The 24,884-nt window shown below is 43.2% G+C and overlaps 1 protein-coding gene across 8 annotated transcripts in view; it reads right to left on the bottom strand.

The window, feature by feature from the left end:
* The window catches only part of EXOC6 (exocyst complex component 6), a 276,968-nt gene that overhangs the window by 209,125 nt on the left and 42,959 nt on the right, over positions 1 to 24,884 (bottom strand). Inside the window, exons 1-2 of one of the 8 annotated variants that reach the window (XM_030203016.1) lie at positions 14,328 to 14,331; positions 3,957 to 3,963 (exon numbers count right to left, since the gene is read on the bottom strand). The exons of 5 other annotated variants lie outside the window; for them this stretch is intronic. Coding sequence is in view for 1 of the 3 variants with exons in the window: in XM_030203014.1 (XP_030058874.1) it covers positions 10,615 to 10,649 (35 nt within the window). In the remaining 2 variants the exon portion in view is untranslated. Of the gene's footprint in view, positions 1 to 3,956; positions 3,964 to 10,542; positions 10,563 to 10,614; positions 10,768 to 14,327; positions 14,332 to 24,884 lie in introns of those variants that run through there. 2 more of the 8 variants (XM_030203014.1, XM_030203017.1) reach the window with 2 other exon arrangements.

Below are 24,884 nucleotides of genomic sequence, written 5' to 3'. Positions count from 1 at the left end.
TACATTTGATTCTTTTTCTAGCTACGTTTGATCAGGTCTCTTCACCCATACCAGGGAAAGAGTGATCTCAATTCTTTAGTTTATGGGCTGGTCATCTCATGTTTAGACTATGGCAATTAGTAAGATGCTTATGAATATGCCAGTACTTGACTCTCACATTATGACTTTGTGTTGTATATTGTAGTTTATGTTGTACTATGTGTATAACTATATTCTGGTTTTTCTTAATGAAATTATTGTAATTGTCTGGCCTGGAATGAATTGTCTAACTTTTATTATAGCCCTCCTTGTAAAGTTTGCCTATTTGCGAATGATACTAAGATTTGCAACAGAGTGGACACCCGGGAGGGAGTGGAAAGCATGAAAAGGGATCTGAGGAAGCTAGAAGAATGGTCTAAGGTTTGGCAATTAAAATTCAATGTGAAGAAATGCAAAGTGATGCATTTAGGGAGTAGAAACCCACGAGAGACTTATATGTTAGGCGGGGAGAGTCTGATAGGTACTGAGGGGGAGAGGGATCTTGGGGTGATAGTATCCGAGGATCTGAAGGCGACGAAACAGTGTGACAAGGCGGTGGCCGTAGCGAGAAGGTTGCTAGGCTGTATAGAGAGAGGTGTGATCAGCAGAAGAAAGGAAGTGTTGATGCCCCTGTACAAGTCGTTGGTGAGGCCCCACCTGGAGTATCGTGTTCAGTTTTGGAAGCCGTACCTTGCGAAGGATGTTAAAAAAATGGAAGCGGTGCAAAGAAAAGCTACGAGAATGGTATGGGATTTGCGTTCCAAGACATATGAGCAGAGACTTGCTGACCTGAACATGTATACCCTGGAGGAAAGGAGGAACAGGGGTGATATGATACAGACGTTCAAATACTTGAAAGGTATTAATCCGCAAAAAAATCTTTTCCGGAGATGGGAAGGCGGTAGAACGAGAGGACATGAAATGAGATTGAAGGGGGGCAGACTCAAAAAAGATGTCAGGAAGTATTTTTTCACGGAGAGGGTGGTGGATGCTTGGAATGCCCTCCCGCGGGAGGTGGTGGAGATGAAAACAGTAACGGAATTCAAACATGCGTGGGATGTGCATAAAGGAATCCTATGCAGTAGGAATGGATCCTCAGAAGCTTAGCCAAAATTGGGTGGCGGAGCAGGTGGGGGAAGAGAGGTTGGTAGTTGGGAGGCGAGGATAGTGGAGGGCAGACTTATATGGTCTGTGCCAGAGCCGGAGATGGGAGGCGGGACTGGTGGTTGGGAGGCGGGAAATACTGCTGAGCAGACTTGTACGGTCTGTGCCCTGAAAAAGGCAGGTACAAATCAAGGTAAGGTATACACATATGAGTTTATCTTGTTGGGCAGACTAGATGGACCATGCAGGTCTTTTTCTGCCGTCATCTACTATGTTACTATGTTTGACATTTCAATAAACCATAAGACTGAAGGGAGAACAAAGAGGAATGAAATCTAGGTAAATAAAGTAAATGAGTAAATTGGAGAAAACAAGATGAAACAGAAGGATCAACATCAGATACAGATGTAGGGGTAGGAAATGAAGAAGAAAGGGCGAGTGAAGAATCAGAAAATGGAAATAAGATCCTAAAAAAGGAGAAAACCAACCCAATTGAAAAAATAAAATGATCAAAGGGTACCTTCCGGTGTGGATTCATTCTCATGGTTTGAGCCCTGAGATATGCACAGCTCATACCACAAAACTGGCCCCACACCACAATATTTTGAGCTAGACCTGTTTTTTTGTACACCAAAATAATGTTAGTTATGGTAATATTTCATGCTGCCATGCTGGAGACCGCCATTTAATTACCAGACCCAACACCTGTTCCTTGGGCCACCAGGGGCTGAAGAGACTAAAAAGGCAGCAGTTATGACTCCTGTAAGGGGAGAGTCCCAGCTATTATCATGCGTGCTGAAAAGGCCCACTGGTGACAGTGGTTTTAAAGGGCTTCCCTGTGCTATCTTTGCTGGCTTGGCCAGCGCTGCACTGCCACCATCCAAAGCAGCCACCCTAGGTGGATGCCTAGTCTGTCTGGTGGTAACAAAGCAGTGTATATTTTCACAGCTGACATAATTCATTCTCTAAAAACTGGCAAAAAGTATTTTTGTTCCTTTGTATCTGGTCATTTTGTTTTACAGTTCGTGTTTTTCCTGGTTTCTCTTTACTAAATCCTCATTAGTTTTCTTCTAAGTCAATTCCTAGAATCTCATTTGCATTTTCTGTTTCTTCACTCTCCCTGATTTCTTCCCTCCCTCCTTTATATCTCTGATGTGGATCCTTCTGTTTCATCTTATTTTTTCCATTTCTCTCATCTGCCTTTTTTATCTACCTGTATCTAGATTTCATTCCTCCTCCCTTTCCCTTGTCTTCCTCTTTTCACCTTTCATCTCCTTACTAACTATCCATTTTCTACTCTTACTTCCCTAGTCCTCCCTTTCCCCACCTCTCATTCCTTCCCCTAGCCTTCCCTTTCCCTATCCCTATCTCTCCTTCCTTCCTCTATCTCCTATTCTCCCCATCTTTCTCCCACTTTCTAGTCCCCCATTTCCACCCTCTGTGCTCATCATCCCCTCCTTAAATCTACTCTTCTGCCTCTCATCCCCAACTTTTTCCCTATCACTCGTTTTCTCATCACTTTCAGTTCCTTTCTTATGTCTCACCCCCGTATCCAGACTTCCACTTTTTACCAGCTCCATTTTTTGTTACATTTGTATCCCGCGCTTTCCCACTCATGGCAGGCTCAATGCGGCTTACATGGGGCAATGGAGGGTTAAGTGACTTGCCCAGAGTCACAAGGAACTGCCTGTGCCTGAAGTGGGAATTGAACTCAGTTCCTCAGTTCCCCAGGACCAAAGTCCACCACCCTAACCACTAGGCCACTCCTCCATTTCCGCTCTCTTTTACTTCCTTCAAAGACCTGCCCCCTTCCTTTGTCTCTCATCCTCTCCATTCTCTTCTGTCCCTTTTAACTGCCTCTCAGGCCCCTCCCCAAACCCTCCAAGTCCTTCAAACCATATCTCTTCCCCATATTTCTGCAATCAGTCTCACAAACCTACGGGAAAATTAGGTTCTTACTTTGGTAATTTTCTTTCCTTTAGTCATAGCAGATGACTCCATTACAAGTGGGTTGTGTCCATCAACCAGCAGGGGGAGATAGAGAGCACTGAAAAACCATAGTGCCTCATGGCCAGCTAGCTCCATCTGCCTCTTCAGTATTTGAAGCTTCCAAAGCAGTGTTACACCGCAAAGCATAATAACATGAACTTTCCTCACAGCGGATGAACGCCCCAAAACTGGAGCTATAATTCAAAGGAGGGAATGAACTCATCCTTCTGGAGGGAATGAACTCATCCTCCTGTAACTGAACAGAAATCCTGAAGACCGTTTTCCAACTTCCCCCAATGAGGGAACATATCTACAGGAAAAACTGAACATAAAAGCAACATAAATCACATAATGAACCACTGAGGGAGGGCTCATGGATTCATCTGCTATGACTAAAGGAAAGAAAATTACCAAGGTAAGAACCTAATTTTCTCTTCCTTGTCATCAAGCAGATGAATCCATTATGAGTGGGATGTATCAAAGCAATCCCTAGATAGGGTGGGAACAAGCCACACCACGTGCCAGCACTTCTGCTCCAAAATGCGCGTCTCTCCTGGCAGCCACATCCAGCCTGTAATGTCGGGCAAACGAGAGCTTAGAAGCCCAAGTAGCTGCACTACATATCTCTTGAAGAGAGAGTGCTCCAGTTTCAGCCCAAGAAGAGAAAATCGCTCTTGTGGAATGTGCCTTAAAGGCTTCAGGCGGAGGCCGGCCAGATAGCAGAAATGCTGAAAAGATAGCTTTTTTGAGCCAACGGGCTATAGTGGCCTTAGACGCTGGAGATCCTCTGCGCGGACATGACAAAAATAACAAAAAGATGGTCAGAGGTCCTGAAAGCATTTTACCGGAGGTCTCAGTATTCCCAGGGTCTTCTATAGAGAGGACCTGCAAGGCATCAGTAATAAGCGCTGGCAGCTCATCGCAGTGGAAAATCCTCACTGCGGAAGGATCATCTGAATCCGGTGGCAATCCTGCAGCTTCTTATGGCTCTTCAGACCACGAAGGCTGTCAGGGGAAAACGCGCCTGACGGTAATCCAAGGCCAGACTCCACTGGAGGGGATGACAGAAAGCAGGGCCACAGGGGACCTCTGCGGAAGAGCTCCTTTTAACAGGTATGCATTATGCAGCAATAAAACAAATTCATGGGAAAATGGCTCACCCTGGCCTCCCGGTTCCAGTCCGGGGGAAACAGCTCTTTTATCAGCCTCCACACGAGGCGCCCCTCCAGGCTCAAACCCCTCCGCCTCAGCGGGGGTTGCGCCATGCTGTTCCAAAATGGCACCCGCTGCCAGCTTCACAGAGCGGGAAGGAACATCACTCACCATGCTCGGGCCGGCTCTACCGTCTGAAAAGCACGCCTTACAGACCCCGCTGCAGATTTGCGCTTGCCACAAACGGAACAGCGCTTAACTTTCTCAGCAGCCATCGCCGAAAGCGGCAGAAATTCAAAATGGCGGATTCGCGCCAAAATCGTCCCAAACGCGGGCCCTCCCCGGAAGAGCTACAAAATGCTCTTACCTCACCAGACCGAGTCTCCGCGCTCCGGTCACGCTGCACAATCAGAAGAAAACCTCTTTTCTGGGATCGCAGCGCCAAAGCTCAACGCGCTTTTTTTTTTTTTTTAACACTGTGAGGAAAGTTTGAGGCAACAGCGAAAGAGGTAAATTTCCAACTCCAGAGGAACATTAGCGTGGGAAAGGCAGGGAATGGGCGAACCTATGTGCCTGCATCCACAGCGTGGGCAAAGACAGGGACAGGGCTTGCCTATTTGCCTTTAAAGTGGGCACCATCAGCCACAACACCCCTGCTACAACTGGTAAAAGCACAGGAGCCACCCCAGGCAGATTTTCTGAAGGAGCTTGAACAAGCTGCAGCCACTCTGCTGGGGAGATAGAGAATACTGAAGATGCAGATGGAGCTAGCTGGCCATGAGGCACTATGGTTTTTCAGTGCTCTCTATCTCCCCCTGCTGGTTGATGGACACAACCCATTCGTAATGGATTCATCTGCTTGATGACAAGGAATCACCCAATCAGCTGGTCCCCATTGTCCTCCTAATCTCTGCTCAATATCTTAGTTCCCACTATTCCCCCAGCTTACCCTCAAGTCCCCACTCTTCTACCCTACCCAGTTCCAAGTCTTCACTTATACTCCCAATAACCCAACGACTTAAGTCTGTCATCTTCTGGTCTTCCACCCAATCCTAGAGTATCCAACTAAGTCCAAGTCCTTGCTCTTCCATATCCCCATATCTCTAGTATCTGCCTTCCTGCCTTTTTCTCTCCCTACCCTAGCACCCATTGCCCCCCTAATGCATCTCCACCAATTTATCCCTCCTCTAACAGCATTTGCCTTTCTACTTCCCTTCCGATTTTCATTTATCCCTCCTTTTCTCCTCCCTACCCTTAATCCTTCCTTCTGCCACTCCCTCTTCACATTTCCTTGTATATGCTCTTGCTTCTCCTCCATACTCTCTCTCCTCTCCATTTTCACTCCTCCAGCATCTTCCAGTACAAGCCCCATTCTCCTAGCCCAAGTCCTAGCCCCAGCATCAGTCCCACGCCTGTGTCCTACCTGCTCACAACAAAAGCCCCCCTCTTCTAGTCTAAGCCTCAGTCCCCGCCCTCCACCATCAGCTCTAGCCCCAGCCCCTTAGCCCATCTGCCTCCAATGTCAGCCCCCTTTTTTTGCCTAGTATCGGATCCAGTCCTTCTCCTACTTGCCTCCAGCATCAGACCTCATTTACTACCCCAATCCTATCAGCATCATAAGAACTAAGAGTAGCCATACTGGGTCAGACCAATGGTCCATCTAGCCCAGTATCCCACTTCCAACAGTGACCAATCCAGGTCTTAAGTACCTCTGTCACAGCACTAGCCCTCTTCTTCCAGCTCAGCATCTACCCCAGCATCTGTGGGCTCCACACAACAGTGAGAGCTTGCTCCTTTGCTCTTGGTACTAGGCCGTTCTCCTCCTGGAACTACAGAAGGATTTAAAATGTGAGAACAAGTACTTCCCAATTCTCATGAGAATACATGAATTGCCTGTCCTCACACTTTAAACCCTTCTCTAGTTCCAGAAGTAGAATGACCAAGCAATGAGAGCAAAGGAACACACTCCCGCTGATAGAAGAGTGAATTGGTCAGATGGACTTTTGGCTCCCTAAAGCTTGGATTCCCAGAGCTAGTGCATTATTAGCTTGCCATTTGAGCCAGTCCTGCATTCTGGATATCTATTGCTTATACATTTGAGCCTTATTCTATAAAGGTTATACTCCTAAATTACGCTCCTAAAATTTATGCTCCTAAATTATGAACATACTCTGTGCTCCAAAATAGATTATGCTCGTAATTTAGGCACATAAATTTAGGAGCATAAATTATGCTCATAAATAAGGAGCATAAATTTAGGAGAAAAACGTTTATAGAATAAGGCCCTTTATGATTTTATCTTCTCTTACTTTGAATTTAAGAAATTGTATTATTTTTATATATATTGTATTGATATGGTTACTGGTTTTGTATCATGCTTTCAGGATTTTTGTAGGTATGTAATTAAATAAATGGATAAATTGGTATAATTTACAAAGGCAAAAAAATATAACAGGGAATCTTTTCTAATAGTCCTTGGTCTAGGAAACATTCCATAATGGTAGCAGTTTTAAAACAAATGTAAAGAAAGCATTTTTTAGTCAATTCAGAGTTAAACTGTAAATTTTGTTGCTAGAAGATGTACGTGGTCATGCAGAGGAATTTTTTATACATTTCTCAAGGACATTCCCATTAATGGTATTAAGCTAGGCAGCCTTAGGTAACAAAACTTTTAACTGATGGAAAGTGGGATTGCACATCTGGGAATGGACCTACTAGGTACTTCTTCCAAAGTAACCCAGATTCGCCAGTTAGAGAATGTACAGGGCTTGATAGACTATTAGTGTGACCAAGAACGGCATTTCTTATGTTCTTATCCCACATACAAGAGTCTGCTAGAAAAATTAGTAAACTATAATTTGACATTTTTTTTTTTACTACACTGCTGTTATGCTGGTTACTCAGTTAAGAACATAAGAACAGCCATATTGGGGCAGACCAAAAGTCCATCTAGGCCAGTATCCTGTTTCCAACAGTGGCTAATCCCGGTCACAAGTACCTGGCAGAAACCCAAATAGTAGCAACATTCCATGCTACCAATCCCAGGGCAAGCAGTGGCATCCTCATGTCTGTCTCAATAGCAGACTATGGACTTTTCTTGCAGGAACTTGTCCAAAACTTTTTTAAACCACATACACTAACCACTCCAGCAGTGAGTTCCAGAGCTTAACTATTTGCTGAGTGAAAAAACAGTTCCTCCTATTTGTTTTAAAAGTATTTCTATGTAACTTCATGAGTGTCCTCCTAGTCTTTGTACTTTTTGAAAGAATACAAAAAATTGATTCACTTCTACTCAATCTCCACCACTCAGGATTTTGTAGACTTCAATCATATCTCTCCCCATCCGTCTCTTTTCCAAGCTGAAGAGCTCTAACCTCTTTAGCCTTTCCTCATATGAGAGGAGTTCCATCCCCTTTATCGTTTTGGTCGCTCTTTGAGCCTTTTTTAATTCCACTATATCTATTTGAAATACGGCAACCAGAACTGAACGCAGATTCAAGGTGAGGTCGCATCATGGAGCGATACATAGACATTAATATTCTTGGTCTTATTTACCATCCCTTTCCTAATAATTCCTTGCATTCTGTTTGCTTTTTGAACGCCGCCACACACTGGGCAGAAGATTTCAGCGTATTGTTTATGACGACACCTAAATCTTTTTCTTGGGTGCTGATCCCCATCAGGTACCTATGATTCAGGTTATTCTTCCCAATGTGCATCACTTTCCATTTGTCCACATTAAATTTCATCTGCCATTTGGATGCCAAGTCTTCCAATTTTCTAAAGTCTTCCTGTAATTTTTCACAGTCCACATGTGTTTTAACAACCTTGAATAGTTTTGTGTCACCTGCAAATTTAATCACCTCACTTGTCGTTCCAATTTCCAGATCATTTATAAATATGTTAAATAGCACCAGTCCCAGTACAGATCCCTGCAGCACTCCATTATGCACCCTCCTCTATTGCAATTTAACCCTACCCTCTGTTTTCTGTCCAATAACCAATTCCTAATCTACAACAGAACATTGCCTGCTATCCCAAGACTCTAATTTTCTCAGGAGTCTCTCATGAGTAACTTTGTCAACAGCTTTCTGAAAATCTAGATACACTACATCAACTGGCTCACGTTTATCACATTTATTCATGCCTTCAAAGAAAGAAGCAAACTGGTGAGGCAAGACTTCCCTTGGCTGAATCCATGCTGACTCTGTCCCACTAAACCATGTTTATCTATGTGTTTCCATAATTTTAGTCTTTATAATAAATTTCCACTATTTTATCCAGTACTGAGATCAAGCTTACCAGTCTGTAATTTCACAGATCACTCCTTTTTAAAAATTGGTGTTACACTGGCCACCATCCAATCTTCAGGTACTACAGACAATTTTAATGGCAGGTTACAAATTATTTATTTATGATTTCTTGTATCCCACTATTATCCAAATAAATTCTGGTTCAAAGTGGCTTACAATTACATTTTGGTGCAGTTACAATAGTGCTGTGCAATGTGCAGAGGGCATCTATAGTTTGTGTGGTTATTCATAGAGTTTTTGAAGAGACAGAGCTGAAGATGAAAAGGTAATGTGTTAGCTTTTGAGTTCAGTTGTAGTTTTGGTGACGTTTACTCATATAGTTTTTGACGAGGTAGATTTGCAAAGGATTTGAAAGGGGATTACTAACAGCAGATCAGCAATTTCATGTTGAGTTCTTTCTGGGGAAGATGCACTAAAGACTCGTTAAAGCCCTTCCCTTACTGATTCCCTTAGCGAATCAGTAAGGAACGGGCATGCATCAAGGAAAGAAATGCAAATGAGCTGCTCGTTGTAGCTCACTTGCATTCTCTATTCCATCGTTAAACAGTGGCCAGTCTGCGCCTGCCAAGGACGTCCTTTATGGGCGTCCCTGATGAGCACTTGGCTTTCTTTTTTTTTTCCCTTCCGCCGTCTCCGCTCCCCCTCCCCCCTGAATTGAAATCACAGCTTCCCGCAGCCCGGCCTCCCTGTCATCCTCTGCGCCCCAGGGCCCCGCCCCCTCCGCCCCCTCCGCCCCCCTGAGGTTGAGGTCGTCGTCGTCGCCGCCGCCGCTCCCCTCCATCTGTCACTGGGTCGGACCCTCACAGTGCCTCTCACCTCCATGTGAAGGCGCTGCAGCAGGCAACAGCAGATCGCTTCCCTTCGGGCCTCCCTCCTTCCGTCCCTGGCCCGCCCCCGTCTGACGTAGTTCTGCCAGGGCAGGACACAGGGAGGGAAGGAGGGAAGTCCGAACGGAGGCGATCTGCTGTTGCCTGCTACAGCGCCTTCACACGGAGGTGAGAGGCGCTGTGAGGGCCCGGCCCGGTGGCAGACGGAGGGGGGGGGCGAGTGGAGGGGGGAGCGGCGGCAACGACGACCTCGACCTCAGGGGGGGCGGGGCCCCGGGACTGCAGGAAGCTGTGATTTCAATGCCTCCTGTTGTATCTCTCAGGGATGGTATGGTTCTATTACCATCCCCCCCCCCCCCCCCTTACCTTTTACAATACATGCCAATAGTTTTTCAGCCTTGTTGCCATATCGGAAAAATTTTTATTTTTGAAAGATGACTATGATAAGTGTGTTCATGAATAACAGAGTTCAGATTCGTTTGTAAGCCTCTTTGGTTTGAAGGGTAGGACTGGTAATGTATGCCTGCTTTAGACTGGCGAAGCTGTGATTCGGGAGCGGCGACAGCGACTTCGGTGGGGGGGGGGGGGGGGGGGGGGGGGGCGGAAGGGGAAAAAAAAAAAGAAAGCCAAGTGCTCGTCAGGGACGTCATTGAAGGATGTCCATGTTAGGCACTTTAAGAAGGACGTCCCTGACGAGCACTTAGCTTTTTTTTTCCTTCCCTCACAGATAAGGGGCTCTGCTCTTCTGAGCACTTGTTGGACTTTTTTTTTTCTTTTCCTTTCCGATTCCCTCACAGCAGCCCCAAAGAGAGGTGCACATCTCCCGTTAGGTTTTCCACGGTGAGGGGATCGGAAAATGGTAGTGCATCTCATTACAATAGCCTTGCAACGGTGGTGCAGCTCATTATAATCATTTGCATTCCGTTTTCGTTAGCTGCTACCGTGACAGGAAAATGCCCCTTTGTGCATGTCCCTGTTTACTACCTGCACGTTAAACTGGCTAAAACCAGTTTAAACCCCACGTTTTAAGCTCGGAAAGCTTAGTGCATCTAGCCCTCAGTACTCTTGGATGCATGCCATCTGGTCCAGGTGATTCACCACTCTTTGTCAATTTGACCCAGTACGTTTTCCAGTTTTACCGAGATTTCTTTCAGTTCCTCCACATCATCATCCTTGAAAAACAACATTTCGAATACAGGTAGATCTCTTACATCTTCTTCTGTAAAGACCGAAGCCAAGAACTCATTCAGTCTCTCCATTATGGCCTTGTGCTCCCTGAGTGCCACTTTTACTCCTTCATGATCTAACAGTCCCACGGATTCCCTCGCAGGCTTTCTGCTTCTGATGTATCTGAAAAAGTTGTTAATGTGAGTTTTTGTTTCTGCGGCTAGTTTCTCTTCATATTCTCTTTTAGCCTTCTTTATCAATGTTTTGCATCTAAAAACACAGAAAAATGCAACAGTATGCACCACCACTTTTTTTTAAACAGTACTGTATTTTATTTATTAGGATTAATTTACCGCCTTTTTGAAGGAATTCACTCAAGGCGGTGTACAGTAAGAATAAATCAAACATAAGCAATAGATAGCAGTAAAAATATTCAAATAACAATACAAAGTATGGCACAGAGGGACATAATCGAACGGGGTGCCCAAGTTTTCCTGAGGGCGTCCTTGCAGGACACCGCGAAGGGGCGGTGAAACCTGTATTATCGAACAAGATGGGCGGCCATCTTTTGTTTCGATAATACGGTCGGGGACGCCCAAATCTCAACAAGTGAAGCCTCACGAGTTTAAGGTGCCTTCCTTAATGGCTAAACCCTTACACAAACTCATCATCATAGGCTCCTCTACCCCAAACGAAACCAACCAGTGTAAAAAACTCCCAAGATGGGAGAAAAACACTGTAGCAAAAAAACGGAGGGTGTAGAGTTCTCCAAAATTTACACAAAATATCGCAAGAATGAAGTTCCAGGTTATCACCAAATATATGCATAAAAATGGACTAAAAATACTTTTAAATACTACAAATACTATGGAAAAGGGTTCTTGGAATCCAAATATAGTCACTTAGCTTCTTTCATCGACGGGGTAATCAATAACCCTATGACGCCAAAGAGCCATTCAATTCCATTATATTCTGGAACCAAAATCCTTCACCCAGTCCCCGACAGCGGGATCCCCTGTGTTACTGCATCGGGGGGGAATATCCACCATTAACCTGTCAGTCCTTCATTGCAGGAAATGAAACCAGAATTGGCTACCGGTTCAAATACAGGATCTATCAGGAACAAAACCACCCCTCATTGTTGGGGGACCAATCAGCAATATGTAGTGATTGAACAAATAAAAACAATGGATGTCATGGTGATATCTCACATTGCCTCCACAAGATAGAACAAAAATGGATATTTAAATTACAAACTACAATTCCCAGAGGCCTTAATGGCTTTATTATTATTATTATTATTTGTTGCATTTGTATCCCACATTTTCCCACCTCTTTGCAGGCTCAATTGGCTTACAATACATCATGAGTAGTGGAAGAATACTAGAAAATAAACATTTAGTATTACAGAAGGATCTTGGTCAGCATGATGATAATAAGACATAGTAATAGTATACAAGCAGATATTATGAAACAGTTCTGAATATAAATGGGCGAGTTGTGCATATTCACATTGGTTGATCTTTGTGGACTTTATTAAAGAGATGTGTCTTCAGTAGTATGCGGAAGTTCATTCTTTCGTACATCGATTTCAAGCTGCGCGGCAACGAGTTCCATAATTGTGTGCTCAGGTAGGTAAAGTTAGACGCATGCATTAGTTTGTATTTCATACCTTTGAAGTTGGGGAAGTGCAAATCAAGGAATGTGCGGGATGATCTTTTGGCATTCCTAGGTGGTAGGTCTATCAGGTCTGACAAGTAAGCTGGTGTGTCACCATGGATAATTTTGTGAATTAGAATAGGAAGCTTTCTATTGAATGTCAGCTCCTTGATTGGTCCCCCAACAAAGAGGGGTGGTTCCGTTTCTGACAGATCCTGTATTTGAACCGGTAGCCAATTCTGGTTTCATTTCCTGCTGTGAAGGACTGACAGTTTTATGGTGGATATTCCTCCCTGATGCAGTAGCGAAACAGGGGATCCCGCTGTCGGGGACTGGATCAAGGCTCTTGGTTCCGGGATATAATGGAATTGAATGGCTCTTCGGCGTCATAGGGTTATTGATTACTGGGCCAGTCTTAGGCAGGGGCAACAGGAGCAGCCATACAGGGTCCCGTGCCTCCAGGGGCCCCGCGGCGCTTCCTCCCGCTCCCTGCCATTTGATCCTCACCTGCCCGCTCTCAGCTTTCCGACAGCCCTCCTTTCCTTCCAACTGCTATGCATTTAAAAAGTCGCAGTGGCTGCAGCAAAAGCAGCAACTCGCCTCTACCTTCCCTTCTCTCTCAGTGTCCCGCCTCTCTGATGCAATTTCCTGTTTCCACGAAGGTGGGACACTGAGAGAGAAGGGAAGTTAGAGGCGAGCCTGCTGCTTTCGCTGCAACTTTTTAAACACAGGGTGGCTGGAAGGAAAGAAGGGCTGTGGGAAAGCTGACAGCGGGCAGGTGGGGCTGAGGTTGGAAATAAAACTCGGGGACTGAAAAGGGGGGTAAGTTGGGGGATGGGGTAAGTCACTGAACATGGAAGGGAGGGAAGAGGAGAATCGCTGGACATGGATGGGAGGCGAAGGCTTGGGACAGAGGAGAATCACTGGATGTGGATGGGCAGGGAGGACAGGAGCAAAGGAGAATCGCTGGACCTGGATGGGAGGGGAGGGAAGAGGAGAATCACTGGACATGGATGGGAGGGGAGGGCAGGGGAGGGCAGGGGAGAGAGGAGAGCTGCTAGACATGGATAGATGGAGGGGAGGGCAGGAGAGATGCTGGACATGGATGGAGGTGAGGGAAGACAGGAAGGAGATGCACAAGGATGGAGGGGAGAGAGGAGAAATGCTGGACATGGATGGAGGTGAGGGAAGACAGGAAGGAGATGCACACGGATGGGAGGGGAAAGAGGAGAAATGCTGGACATGGACGGAGTGGAGGGCAGGGAAGAGAGGAGAAATGTTGTAGGGAAGGAAAGACAGAGGAAGAAGATGCACACAAATGGAGGGGAAAGGAGAGAGGAGAAATGCTGGACATGGACGGAGTGGAGGGCAGGGAAGAGAGGAGAAATGTTGTAGGGAAGGAAAGACAGAGAAAGGAGATGCACACAAATGGAGGGGAAAGGAGAGAGGAGAAATGCTGGACATGGACGGAGAGAAGGGACGACAGAGGAAGGAGATGCACACAAATGGAGGGGAAAGGAGAGAGGAGAAATGCTGGACATGGACGGAGGGAAGGGATGACAGAGGAAGAAGATGCACATGAATGGAGGGGAGGGGAGAGAGTTGAAATGCTGGACATGGATGGAGGGGAGGGAAGACAGAGGAGGAGATGCACATGGATTTAGGGGAGAGGAGAAATTCTGGACACGGATGGAGGGGAGTGGAGAGTTGAAATGCTGGACATGGATGGAGGGGAGGAAAGAGAGGATGTGACATGAAGTGAGTTGAACGTGGATGGAGGGGAGGAGAAATGCTGGACATGAATGGAGGAGAGGGAAGGAGATGCATATGGATGGAGGGGCGGGAAGAAAGAGGAAGGAGATGCATTCTGACCAAGATAAGGGAAAGGGAAAAGAGGAGAAAAACTGCACATTGCTAGAGAAAATAGACAAAAGCTGGATCCACTCTATACCTCCTCCAGTCAAGTCCGCGGAAGACCCAGCTTTTACCTATGGATGTAGGGCAAGAAATGAAGAAGAAAGGAGGAAAGTAAAGAAATAAATGGAAAGGAAGCCCTGGAAGTGGAGTTAAGGGAGCAGATAGCAGCAGAATCAGAGACTGGGACCAACATATTCAGAAAAACAAAGCCAACAAAGGTAGAAAAAAATCATTTTATTTTCATTTTAGTGTTTGGAATATGTCCAGTTTGAGAATTACATCTACTATCTTATTTTGCAATGCCTAGCAATGTTTCTTTCTGTTTTTCTGGTATTGTGCTGCATACAGAGTCTGTATGCTAATTTGGTTTGTGTCATTTTGGGTATACTGGAGATGTAACAGCTTACAGAAATTATTTATAATGAAAAAATGTTATTTTTCTTCTCCTGTACTAGTGTAATATTTTCCATGATTGCAGTTTATATGTGCCATGGCTGGTAAAAGGGTGTGGCTAAATGTGCCAACATTTTCCAGTTCAGCACACTATTAGCAGCCATGTTCATACAAAGTTAATTATGTTCAGTGGAAAATAAATCTTTTGGCTCAGGCTGCTTGCTATCTGAATATTCAATCACTGTTTCATTATTGCTACCAAGTATTACATATTAAGAGGATTTGTTTTAATTCATTTATCCAGTCTTTACATGCACATGGTTTTGCTTTTTAAACCCAAAGGTTTTCTATTATAGCATTTTACATGTTTGAATTAGTTTTTCTATACAAGTTTTGCTTCATTTGTCTTTATTTGAAATAAAAGAAAATGTTTAAAACATATCTTGTCGGACTTCCGGTGATGTCACAGTCCTCGATGGAAGCCTGACTCTGTAGCTCCCGACCCATCCAGCTACAATAGCGAACTTTAGCGGTAAATACGACGACTTTTGTTGTTTCTTCGCTGGCACAACCTTGCTTGAAAGATAGGAAGGCGACATGACACAAAAAATGAAAAATTTAGAGGCGCGAAGCGCGATGCGCAGTAGCCAACGCACATCCAAAACACCTTCGCGCCATGCTTCCCCGCACCATGAAGAGGCCTCAGATTTCGAATCGGAAAGATCGGAAGAAGACACGGGCGGTGTGAGGAAATCACATTCCACCCGTTTGCTTATGGATTTAAAAAAAGACAGCCCACATGAAAGCGGATATAGTAGAGCGCATTGATAATCTAAGGGGTGAACTTAAAGAGGTAGGCACCCGTATTGAAGATTTAGAAGTGCGAATGGATGAGCACGTGGAAGTAGTACAACAAATGCGACAATGTGAGGAAGGTATTACAACGCAGATGTCTGAGCTACAATATAAGATAGATGACATTGAAAATCGCAGCAGACGGAAAAATTTGCGGTTTCGTGGGGTGCCGGAAGGAGGAGCCCAGGAAGACGTCCTGAAAATTATACAAGAAATTTGTAGGCAACTCCTGGAGGCACAGCCAGATATGCCTGTACCTGAGATTGAAAGAGCTCACAGAGCATTGGGTAGTCCGCAAACCAATAGATCAAGAGATATTATTGTCAGGTTCTGGAAATTTTCTGAAAAAGAGCAACTACTTACCCTAGCTCGCCAGCAGAAAGAACTGAAGTACAATGATACTTTGATAACAGTTTACCAAGATTTATCAGCATATACACTGCAATGGCGCAGGGAGATGAAACCGATCCTGGATACTTTGAATAAACATACTATTAAATATCGATGGGCTTTTCCATTTGCCCTTTGCTTTGCCATAGCAGGCAAATCACATCGTGTACGTACAGTTGCGGATGCGAAACAACTACTTCAATTGGCAGGCCTAATGGAGATGGGAACTGAGGAAACAACAGCGGCTAATAAAGTGAGAGATAAAATTCATCAATGGAAGCAAGTCTTCAATACAGCAAAAAAGCCACGAAAGACGACAACACGATCCGTAACATGAACTGGAACATTATTAGAGTATTGAATATTCATGATAAGAAAACGTCTAGAGAAGTGAGAGGAAGTGCATTTATATCAATGCGAGGTGTTGTATTTCAAGGATGTGGGGGAGTTGGGGGTTGGGCTGTGAATGAGGCTGTTGTCCTCTCTGGGAGATCTAGATGGGTAAGGGTGGAGATCTTGTTTTCTGCTCTTCCCTACTGGAATACACTGATGGGAAAGGGGAGGGGGGAGGGGGTGGGAGGGATTGTTCTTCTTCTATACTTGTAAAGGGGAAAGATTCTATTACAATGGCTGTTATATGCTTTGGTACAGGCTTTTTCTCTGATTCAGGAAAGTAAATGAAGTCAGATCTAAAAATAGTTACTTGGAATGTTAAAGGTTTAAATTCTCCGAGAAAAAGACAGATGATATACCAAGAGTTAGCTAGATTACATCCACAGGTGGTAATGTTACAAGAAACACATCTGAAGCGAGCACATGAATACTTGTTCCGCCCTGCCTCTTATTCAAAAATTTATTTTGCTTCTGATATTACCAATAGTAAAAGGGGAGGGGTTGCAATACTCTTTCACGATAGTATACCCATACAGACCCAGCAAATTAAGAGAGATACAGCAGGGCGATACCTTCTAATCAGGGGACAGTTGGAGTCTAGGGAGTATACCTGGGGATCCATATATGGGCCAAATGTGAACCAAACCTCCTTCTTAAAAACACTAAAAAGAAATATTAGACCCATGGTGGGTGGCAAACTCATATTGGGAGGTGATTTCAATGCTACCATGAACCCGAGCTTAGATCGCTCGGGATCTGTGTCTCGGGCAGATAGAACATTAGCTGATCAGATGGCACTATGGGTGGAAGAGATGGGTCTCTTTGATACATGGAGGGATGGACACCCCCTGGACAGGGATTACTCATTCTATTCCCCGGTGCATGATTCATACTCCCGTATAGACTATCTCCTCCTGGATAAATTGCTGGGAGGACAAGTGAAGGAGGCACAAATTGGAAATATTACTATTTCAGATCATGCTCCATGTGAGGTACAAATGGTACTTTCAGAGGTTGATGAAGGACAGAAAATGTGGACTTTTAATAATACCCTGTTAAAAGATGAACGCCTATGTGCAGATTATGTGAAAATGCTTAAAGAATACCTAAAATTTAATTTGGATTCGGGGCCCTCAATTGCAGTCGTATGGGACGCATTGAAAGCAGTCTCACGTGGCCATTTTATATCAGTAGCGGGTCATCTTAAACGAAGGCGGGAGTCCTTGAAGCAATATTGGAGGAGCAAGATTGATGAGTTGGAGGCTGTTCACAAACGAACAGGCTCTACTAAAGCATATAGAGCTCTTCAGGAGGCGAGGCTCCACTTGGATGAGTTGCTTCTAGGGGAGCTTGATTTTATTAATGAGAAACTTTGGCTCCATGTATATAATGGAAGAAATAAAATTAACCGTCAATTGGCACTTCGTTTGCGTAAACTTAAGATGGACAGAAACATATTCCGGATTAAAGATAAAAGGGGCATTGCTCTATCCACATCCCGAGCTATCAGGGAGAGATTTAGGGAATTTTACGCAGAATTATATACTGGGGATTCCTCCATACAAAACACTGCTATCCAGGCGTACCTAGAGAAATTAAATCTCCCAGCACTGCTTCCAGAGCACTGGAGCAAATTAGAGGCTCCGATAGAGGTTAAGGAGGTACTCCAGGCTATTAAGACATTGAAAACAGGCAAATCTCCGGGAGTGGACGGGTATACTGGAGAATATTATAAAATGTTTGCTCCATACCTCGCACCTGTATTGACAGAAGTACTAAATTTTGTAAGGGATGGAGGGAATTTGCCCTCAACCATGAAGGACGCATGGATAGCAGTCATTCTCAAACCCAATAAGGAAATTACTGAATGTGCCTCGTACCGCCCGATTTCCATACTAAATGTTGATGTACGTATCCTTGCAAAAGTGATGGCCACTCGGTTAGTAACTATCCTGCCAACCCTAATACACTTGGATCAGGTAGGCTTTATAATGGGCAGACAAGCCTCAGATAATATTCGGAGAACAATGGACGTCATATACTTGACACAACAACAACAGTCCTCTTGCTGTTTATTGAGCATAGATGCTGAGAAGGCTTTTGACCGAGTGCATTGGTCCTTTTTGCACTCGGTATTGCAAAAGTTTGGATTTGGACCTATGTTTAGGGGACTAATACAAGAATTATATACTACACCTAGGGCATGTATTAAGATTAATGGTAATACGTCTCCTTTTTTTGAACTATCACGAGGTACACGTCAAGGCTGCCCTCTTTCCCCTTTATTATTTGCTCTTGTTATGGAACCTCTAGCTCACACTATCAGATCTAATCAGAATGTCCAAGGGGTAAAAGCGGGGAGATGGGAATCAAAAATTGCTCTTTTTGCAGATGACATTTTGTTGACCTTAACCTCTCCTTTAACATCACTGTCAGCAGTATTCGCTGAAATTGAGTCATATAGTCAAGTGTCGGGCTTTAAGATCAACTATACAAAAACTGAGGCCATGGCAGTGGCTATGGAGGAAGGAGAGTATCAGACTTGCTGTCAGACTTATCCACTAACTTGGGTCTCTCGGGGACTGCGATATTTGGGGGTTGTACTTACTTGTAAATTGAATGATATGAGTGCAACAAATTATTTGCCCCTGATTAAGGAAATTAGGAAAGATTTGGATAGATGGGACCCTTTATATCTTTCATGGTTTGGAAGAGTGGCAACTATAAAGATGAATATTCTCCCGCGTCTGCTCTATTTGTTTCAGTCGATACCACTTTCCATAAATAACCGTATGCTCACCTTGCTACAAACAAAAATAGAACACTTTATATGGCAAGGTCATAGGGCACGTCTCCCTAGGTCCCTTCTATATGCTGCTAGGAAAAATAAGGGTGGACTAGGGGTACCCAATTTGGGACTATATCACAGAGCTGCCCAGGCGAAAGCTGCAATTGAGTGGTTTCATGAATCGGATCATAAGCTATGGATTAAGATGGAGCAGTACATGATACGAAGCCCTCTTCGGTTGGGGCAGCTCCTTTGGTTGGCACCCAGATATCGATATTTAGCTCAACCTTTAAATCCAATTATTCAATACACTTTTTCTTGTTGTGACAGGTTGGAGAGGACGAAGGGATTTTATGAAACACGCCTTACACCCATAGCTTATAATGCGGCATTCCCTCCTGGATGTCAAGTGTCCCCTTTTGTTAACTGGCGGAAAAAGAGATTGATATGGTGGGGGCAATTGATAAAAGATGGGAGTTTTATTACATTTCGAGAATTGGCTAATGAATATGACTTGCCTCAGCAAGATCAATATGCATATAATCAGATCATTCACTATTTTCAAACAATAGGTCTGAAATGCAAATTAAGAGGGGAGATTACACTCTTGGAGCAGCTATGTGTAGAAACTGAAAAGTCCAAGGGACTAATCTCTAAATTATATAGGTACCTGAGAGACTCCATGAAGATAAGCTGTAAACATCGGGACAAGTGGGAAAGTGAATTGGGAGTGAAATATACCCTTGAAGAATGGCAGCAGATGGAGCGAGCCTCAGTGTGTAGTTCACCAGCAATTAATATTCAAGAAAATTGTACAAAAGTAATATACCGTTGGTATCTCACCCCATCACGTTTGTGTCATATGTATCCTGGGACATCGAAATTATGTTGGAGAGGCTGTGGGCAGCTTGGTACAATGGGACACATTTGGTGGTCATGTAGAAAAGTGCAAGCATTCTGGAAATCGGTGCGAGATAGGATACATAGGTGGGTGGGGGGTTTCCTACCGTGGGGATCCTGCAGTGTTTTTATTAATAACCAATTATGGGGACTCACCACTCAGGGAGGCCAATTGGCAAAACAATGTTTTAATGCTGCACGACTGACGATAGCTCGGATGTGGAGGCAGGAAAGCTGTCCCCCAATACGGAGATGGTATAATTTAGTATGGTATATAAGTAATATGGAAAAATTAAAGGCCGAGGAGAATAAAACCTTAACAAAATGGAAACAGATTTGGGCACCTGTAACCAAATCTCCATTGTAGATATGGATTTTGGAATCTTCTTTAGGAATGAGACAAAGACGAGAAGAAGGAATGGGGAGGGTGGGGGGATGTTCCTAGATACATATAAAAAAGTTTAAATGTTACAAGAAATGTTATTGCTTTTTATGCACATTGCATTGGGAGTCTTTATATAATATGTAAAGTAATGTGAGAGGAACCTGTATGATAAGCATTTGTACGGTTTTAAGTTGTACCTTGTGATTTCTCTCAATAAAGCCTCTTGTTAAAAAAAAAAAAATAAAAAAAAAAAACATATCTTGTCAACAAGGCTAGGTGGGGGCAGGGCTAGGTGGGACTGGGAAGGCCCACCGAACTGGTCTGCACAACTGGTCTGCACAAGGCCACGCAATTGCTAAGCCCAGCCCTGATTTGGGTAGAGGAGCCTATGATGATGAGTTTGTTAAAGGGTTTAGCCATTAAGGAAGGCACCTTAAACTTGTGAGGATCCACTTGTTTATATATATCATCTTAAGTTTGCAATTCTGAAGTCTAGAGTTTATACAGACTGAATGGGAACTTGTTAAGTGAAGTTTCTATTTTGTTGCTCTTGTAGCTCTATTGGGAAATTGATAATATACTACTTACAATGCCAACACAATATGCAATAGAACATTTTAATAGACAGTGTAGGGTTTAAGCAAAGATGGAACATAGGTAAGAGAGTAAAAGGAGTTAGAAAATAAGGTGACTAATTTAAGAAAGTTGAACATGAGGTCAGACAGATGTTTCAGCTAGGATAGGAGTGGATAAACATGTCCTGCTGCAGTATGTGCAGTCGGTGTCACTCCTTGAGTATGTGAGAGACTAAGAAGTTAGTTCTTGCATTAAAAGCCTAGTTGAAGAGCCAAGCTGAAGTACATATAGTCTTGTGTTAAGCGGAGCCTTTCAGGGATGTGGGAACTACTCTGGAGAAGGCTCACTTGCAGGTATCACATCGTGTAATGTCTTTTGGAGACGGTATGGCTAGGGATACCCCTTGGGAGGACCTTGGTGTCCTTGGAGATGTGTAGGTGTTCTTCAAATACTCAGGGCCATTTCGTTTAAGGGCCTTGAAGATCAGACATAGAGTTTTAAATTTAACCCTGTATTGTACTGGTAGACAACAAAGTTTTTGCAAAAATGGTATTATGTGGTCATGTTTCTTGCAACCTTCTTTGAGTGTTGCTGCAGCATTCTGAATCAATTGGAGCTGCTGCAGAACCTTTGTATTCAAGCAACTGTAGAGTGCATTATAGTAATCCAGTCTTGATGTTATCATGGCATGCACAACTGGGATAAGATTTTCCTTCTAAATGTAAGGAGAGAGGCAACATAGTTGTCGAAATTGTAGAAACAGCTCTTGAAGGTCTGGTTTTGCCAACAAGCCCTGGCCAAGAGAACATAACCAGCATGCAGGTTGATAATAAATGAAAGCCTGCATAAAATAATGCAACTTGAGATAAACAGCACAACTGCAAATTCAAAATTTTGCACATTTAGCAATGACCAGACTAAGTATAATAATGTCGCTGTGCCTGCAGCCCATTAATGGCAAGCAGAAATATTTAGACAACAGCAAAGCCCTCATTGATGAAGAAAGAAGACCAAAGTATATGTTACGTTATACTTGAATAATCCTTCCTCAAACAGAAAATTGATCTGAAGCTTTTCACAATACAGTAATCAAAATGCTGTATATTCCACATTCCAAAACTATTCTAAGAAGAGGTACAGTCTGGTATTCATCCCAGAGTACTGACAGAATTAAAAAATGAACTTGGGGAACTATTGTTGTAATTTATCTTTAAAATCGAGTGTGGAGAGTGGCTAATGTAATGCCAATTTTTTAAAAAAGGTCCAGAGGAGATCTGGAAATTATAGACCGGTGAACCAGACATCAGTGCCAGGCAAAATGGTAGAGACTATTATAAAGAACAAAATTACAGAGCATATTCAAAAAGCATGGATTAATGAGACAAGCCAACATAGATTTAGTGAAGAGAAATCTTGCCTCACATTTCTTTGAAGGGGTGAACAAACATGTGGATAGGGATGAGCCAGTCGATACTGTGTATCTAGATTTTCAAAAGGCGTTTGACAAAGTACCTCATGAAAGACTCCAGAGGAAATTGGAAAGTCATGGGATAAGAGGTAGTGTCCTAATGTGGATTAAAACTGGTTAAAAAACAGAAAACAGCGAGTACAGTTAAATGGTCAGTATTCTCAATGGAGAAGAGAAGATAGTGGGGTTCTCCAGGGGTCTGGTTACAAAGATATTCAAAGTTGACAAATCAAAAGAGGATTGTGAAAAATTACAAGAGGACCCTTACGAGACTAAATGGCAGATGATGTTTAATGTGCAAAGTGATGCATGTGGGAAAGAGGAACCTGAATTATAGCTACGTAATGCAAGGTTCCACGTTAGGAGTCATCGGCCAGGAAAGGGCTCTAGGCGTTGTTGTTGATGATACGTTGAAACCCTCTGCTCAGTGTGCTGCAGCGGCTAAGAAAGCAAATAGAATGTTAGATATTATTAGGAAAGGAATGGAAAACATAAAATGAGGAATTTTAAATGCATTTGTATCACTACATGGTGCGACCACACCTTGAATAGTGTGTTCAATTCTGGTCACCGCATCTCAAAAATGATATAGTGGAATTAGAAAAGGTACAGAGAAGGGCGACAAAAAAGATAAAGGCGATGGGACGACTTCCCTATGAGGAAAGGCTGAAGTGTCTAAGGCTCTTCAGCTTGGAGAAGAGACGGCTGAGGGGAGACATGATAGAGGTCTATAAATAATGAGTGGAGTGGAACAGGTAGACGTGAATCGTTTGTTTACTCTTTCCAAAAATACTAGGACTAGGGGGCATGCGATGAAGCTACAAAGTAGTACATTTAAAATGAATCAGAGAAAAATTTTCTTCACTCAATGTGTAATTAAACTCTGGAATTCTTTGCCAGAGAATGTGGTAAAGGCAGTTAGCTTAGCAGGGTTTAAAAATAGTTTAGACGGCTTCCTAAAGGAAAAGGCTATAGACCATTATTAAAATGGACTAGGGGAAAATCCACTGCTTATTTCTAGGATGAGCAGCATAACATATATTGTTCTTTTTTGGGATCTTGCCAGGTACTTGTGACCTGGATTGGCCACTGTTTGAAACAGGATGCTGGGCTCGATGGACCTTTGGTCTGTCCCAGTATGGCAATACTTATATACTGGTAGTTTGAGAGCAAGGGAACCATGAGCCAAGCAAGCTCCTGACACTTATGAAACCAGACCCCATTCTCCCACTGATCTTAGCTATCTCCTCAGAATGCACTGTAATTGCTATCTGTAACTATGCTACTCTGTCTCCTCCTGACAGTTAAGCAACAAAATCAGTAGCAAAATTCTCCATTCCCAAGTTGGCCATACATACATTTCTATACTCGATAAATCAAATATACCAGTCCAACTTAAATAAATTCAGTAGTGGGGGGGTCATTCATACATGTACCATATAACACCCAACACTAATCAAAAATTCTTAAACCACCATCAGGCTCATTTTCAAAGCACTTAGCCTCCCAAAGTTCCATAGAAACCTATGGAACTTAGCCTCCCAAAGTGCTTTGAAAATATGCCTCCAAGTCATATACTAGTTTTCTAGTCCTCATTAGCAACTTTTTTCACATGGACCACTCACTCCGCAGTTTGCCTGCCTCCTCATTGGTCACTATTTATTCATCAACATTATAACCGCTTCGTTATCAATATCAAATCCTCTTTAAAAAAAATTCTTATAATTTCACATATTAGCTCAACGTTACTTATCTTAATTTTATAATGGACCTGCTGCCAACATGGTAAATTTTTCACCTTTGGCTGCGTCGCGGTGCAGTCCTAAACTTCTAATTCGGGTTGTTCAGCATTACGTACGTTTCTGACATAAAGAGATACAAAAAATGTTAAGACTATGGGGTTCATTTCAAAGCACTTAGACTTACAAAGTTCCACAGGTTACAATGAAACTTTGTAAGTCTAAATGCTTTGAAAATAGGCCTCAATATTCAAGAGGCGGTGAAAAAAAAAAAAAAAGTAGTTCCAAAGAAGTGAAACTGAACTAGTTCACTTATATACATGCAGTGAGCTCCACCTTGTGGAAGCATCAAATTCAGAGGGTTCTGGATTAGAATGTTTCCTACCATTCTGATCCCAGGAAAAACAAGATATTGCATTGGGCAGGCTGATGTTACTGTAGATTAATTTTCAGGACCCTCATGCCTGTAGAGTCAGACCCCCAGTAGTTAACATATAAAACCATCTAGCTACAAGTTTCTTCTTAATTATGCAGTAAAAGGTATCATAACTTTCCAGTGTTCCATTCTATACCATTAAAGAAATAAAAACTGTGGAGTTTGGTACAGCAAAATAATGTATATAAAATACGTTAGAAATGAATATTTTAACAAGACTGACACAGTACTATCTTAATTGAAATAACAGTATGTGACAATGGAGGTAAAATAAGATAGGGAAAGGGGAGAGAGAGAACAGGTAAGAGAAGAATTGAACACTACAAAATCTTGCTTAAGCAGTCACATTATCTTTTTATTGATAATTTTTACCTATTCATCCAGTGTAATAACGAAAGCATACAGAGTATATTCA

The sequence above is a fragment of the Microcaecilia unicolor genome, chromosome 5, assembly GCF_901765095.1.
Source record: "Microcaecilia unicolor chromosome 5, aMicUni1.1, whole genome shotgun sequence".
Lineage (NCBI taxonomy): Eukaryota > Metazoa > Chordata > Amphibia > Gymnophiona > Siphonopidae > Microcaecilia > Microcaecilia unicolor.
Note: the sequence above shows the minus strand (reverse complement) of the source record. Positions and strands in the feature narration are given on the sequence as shown.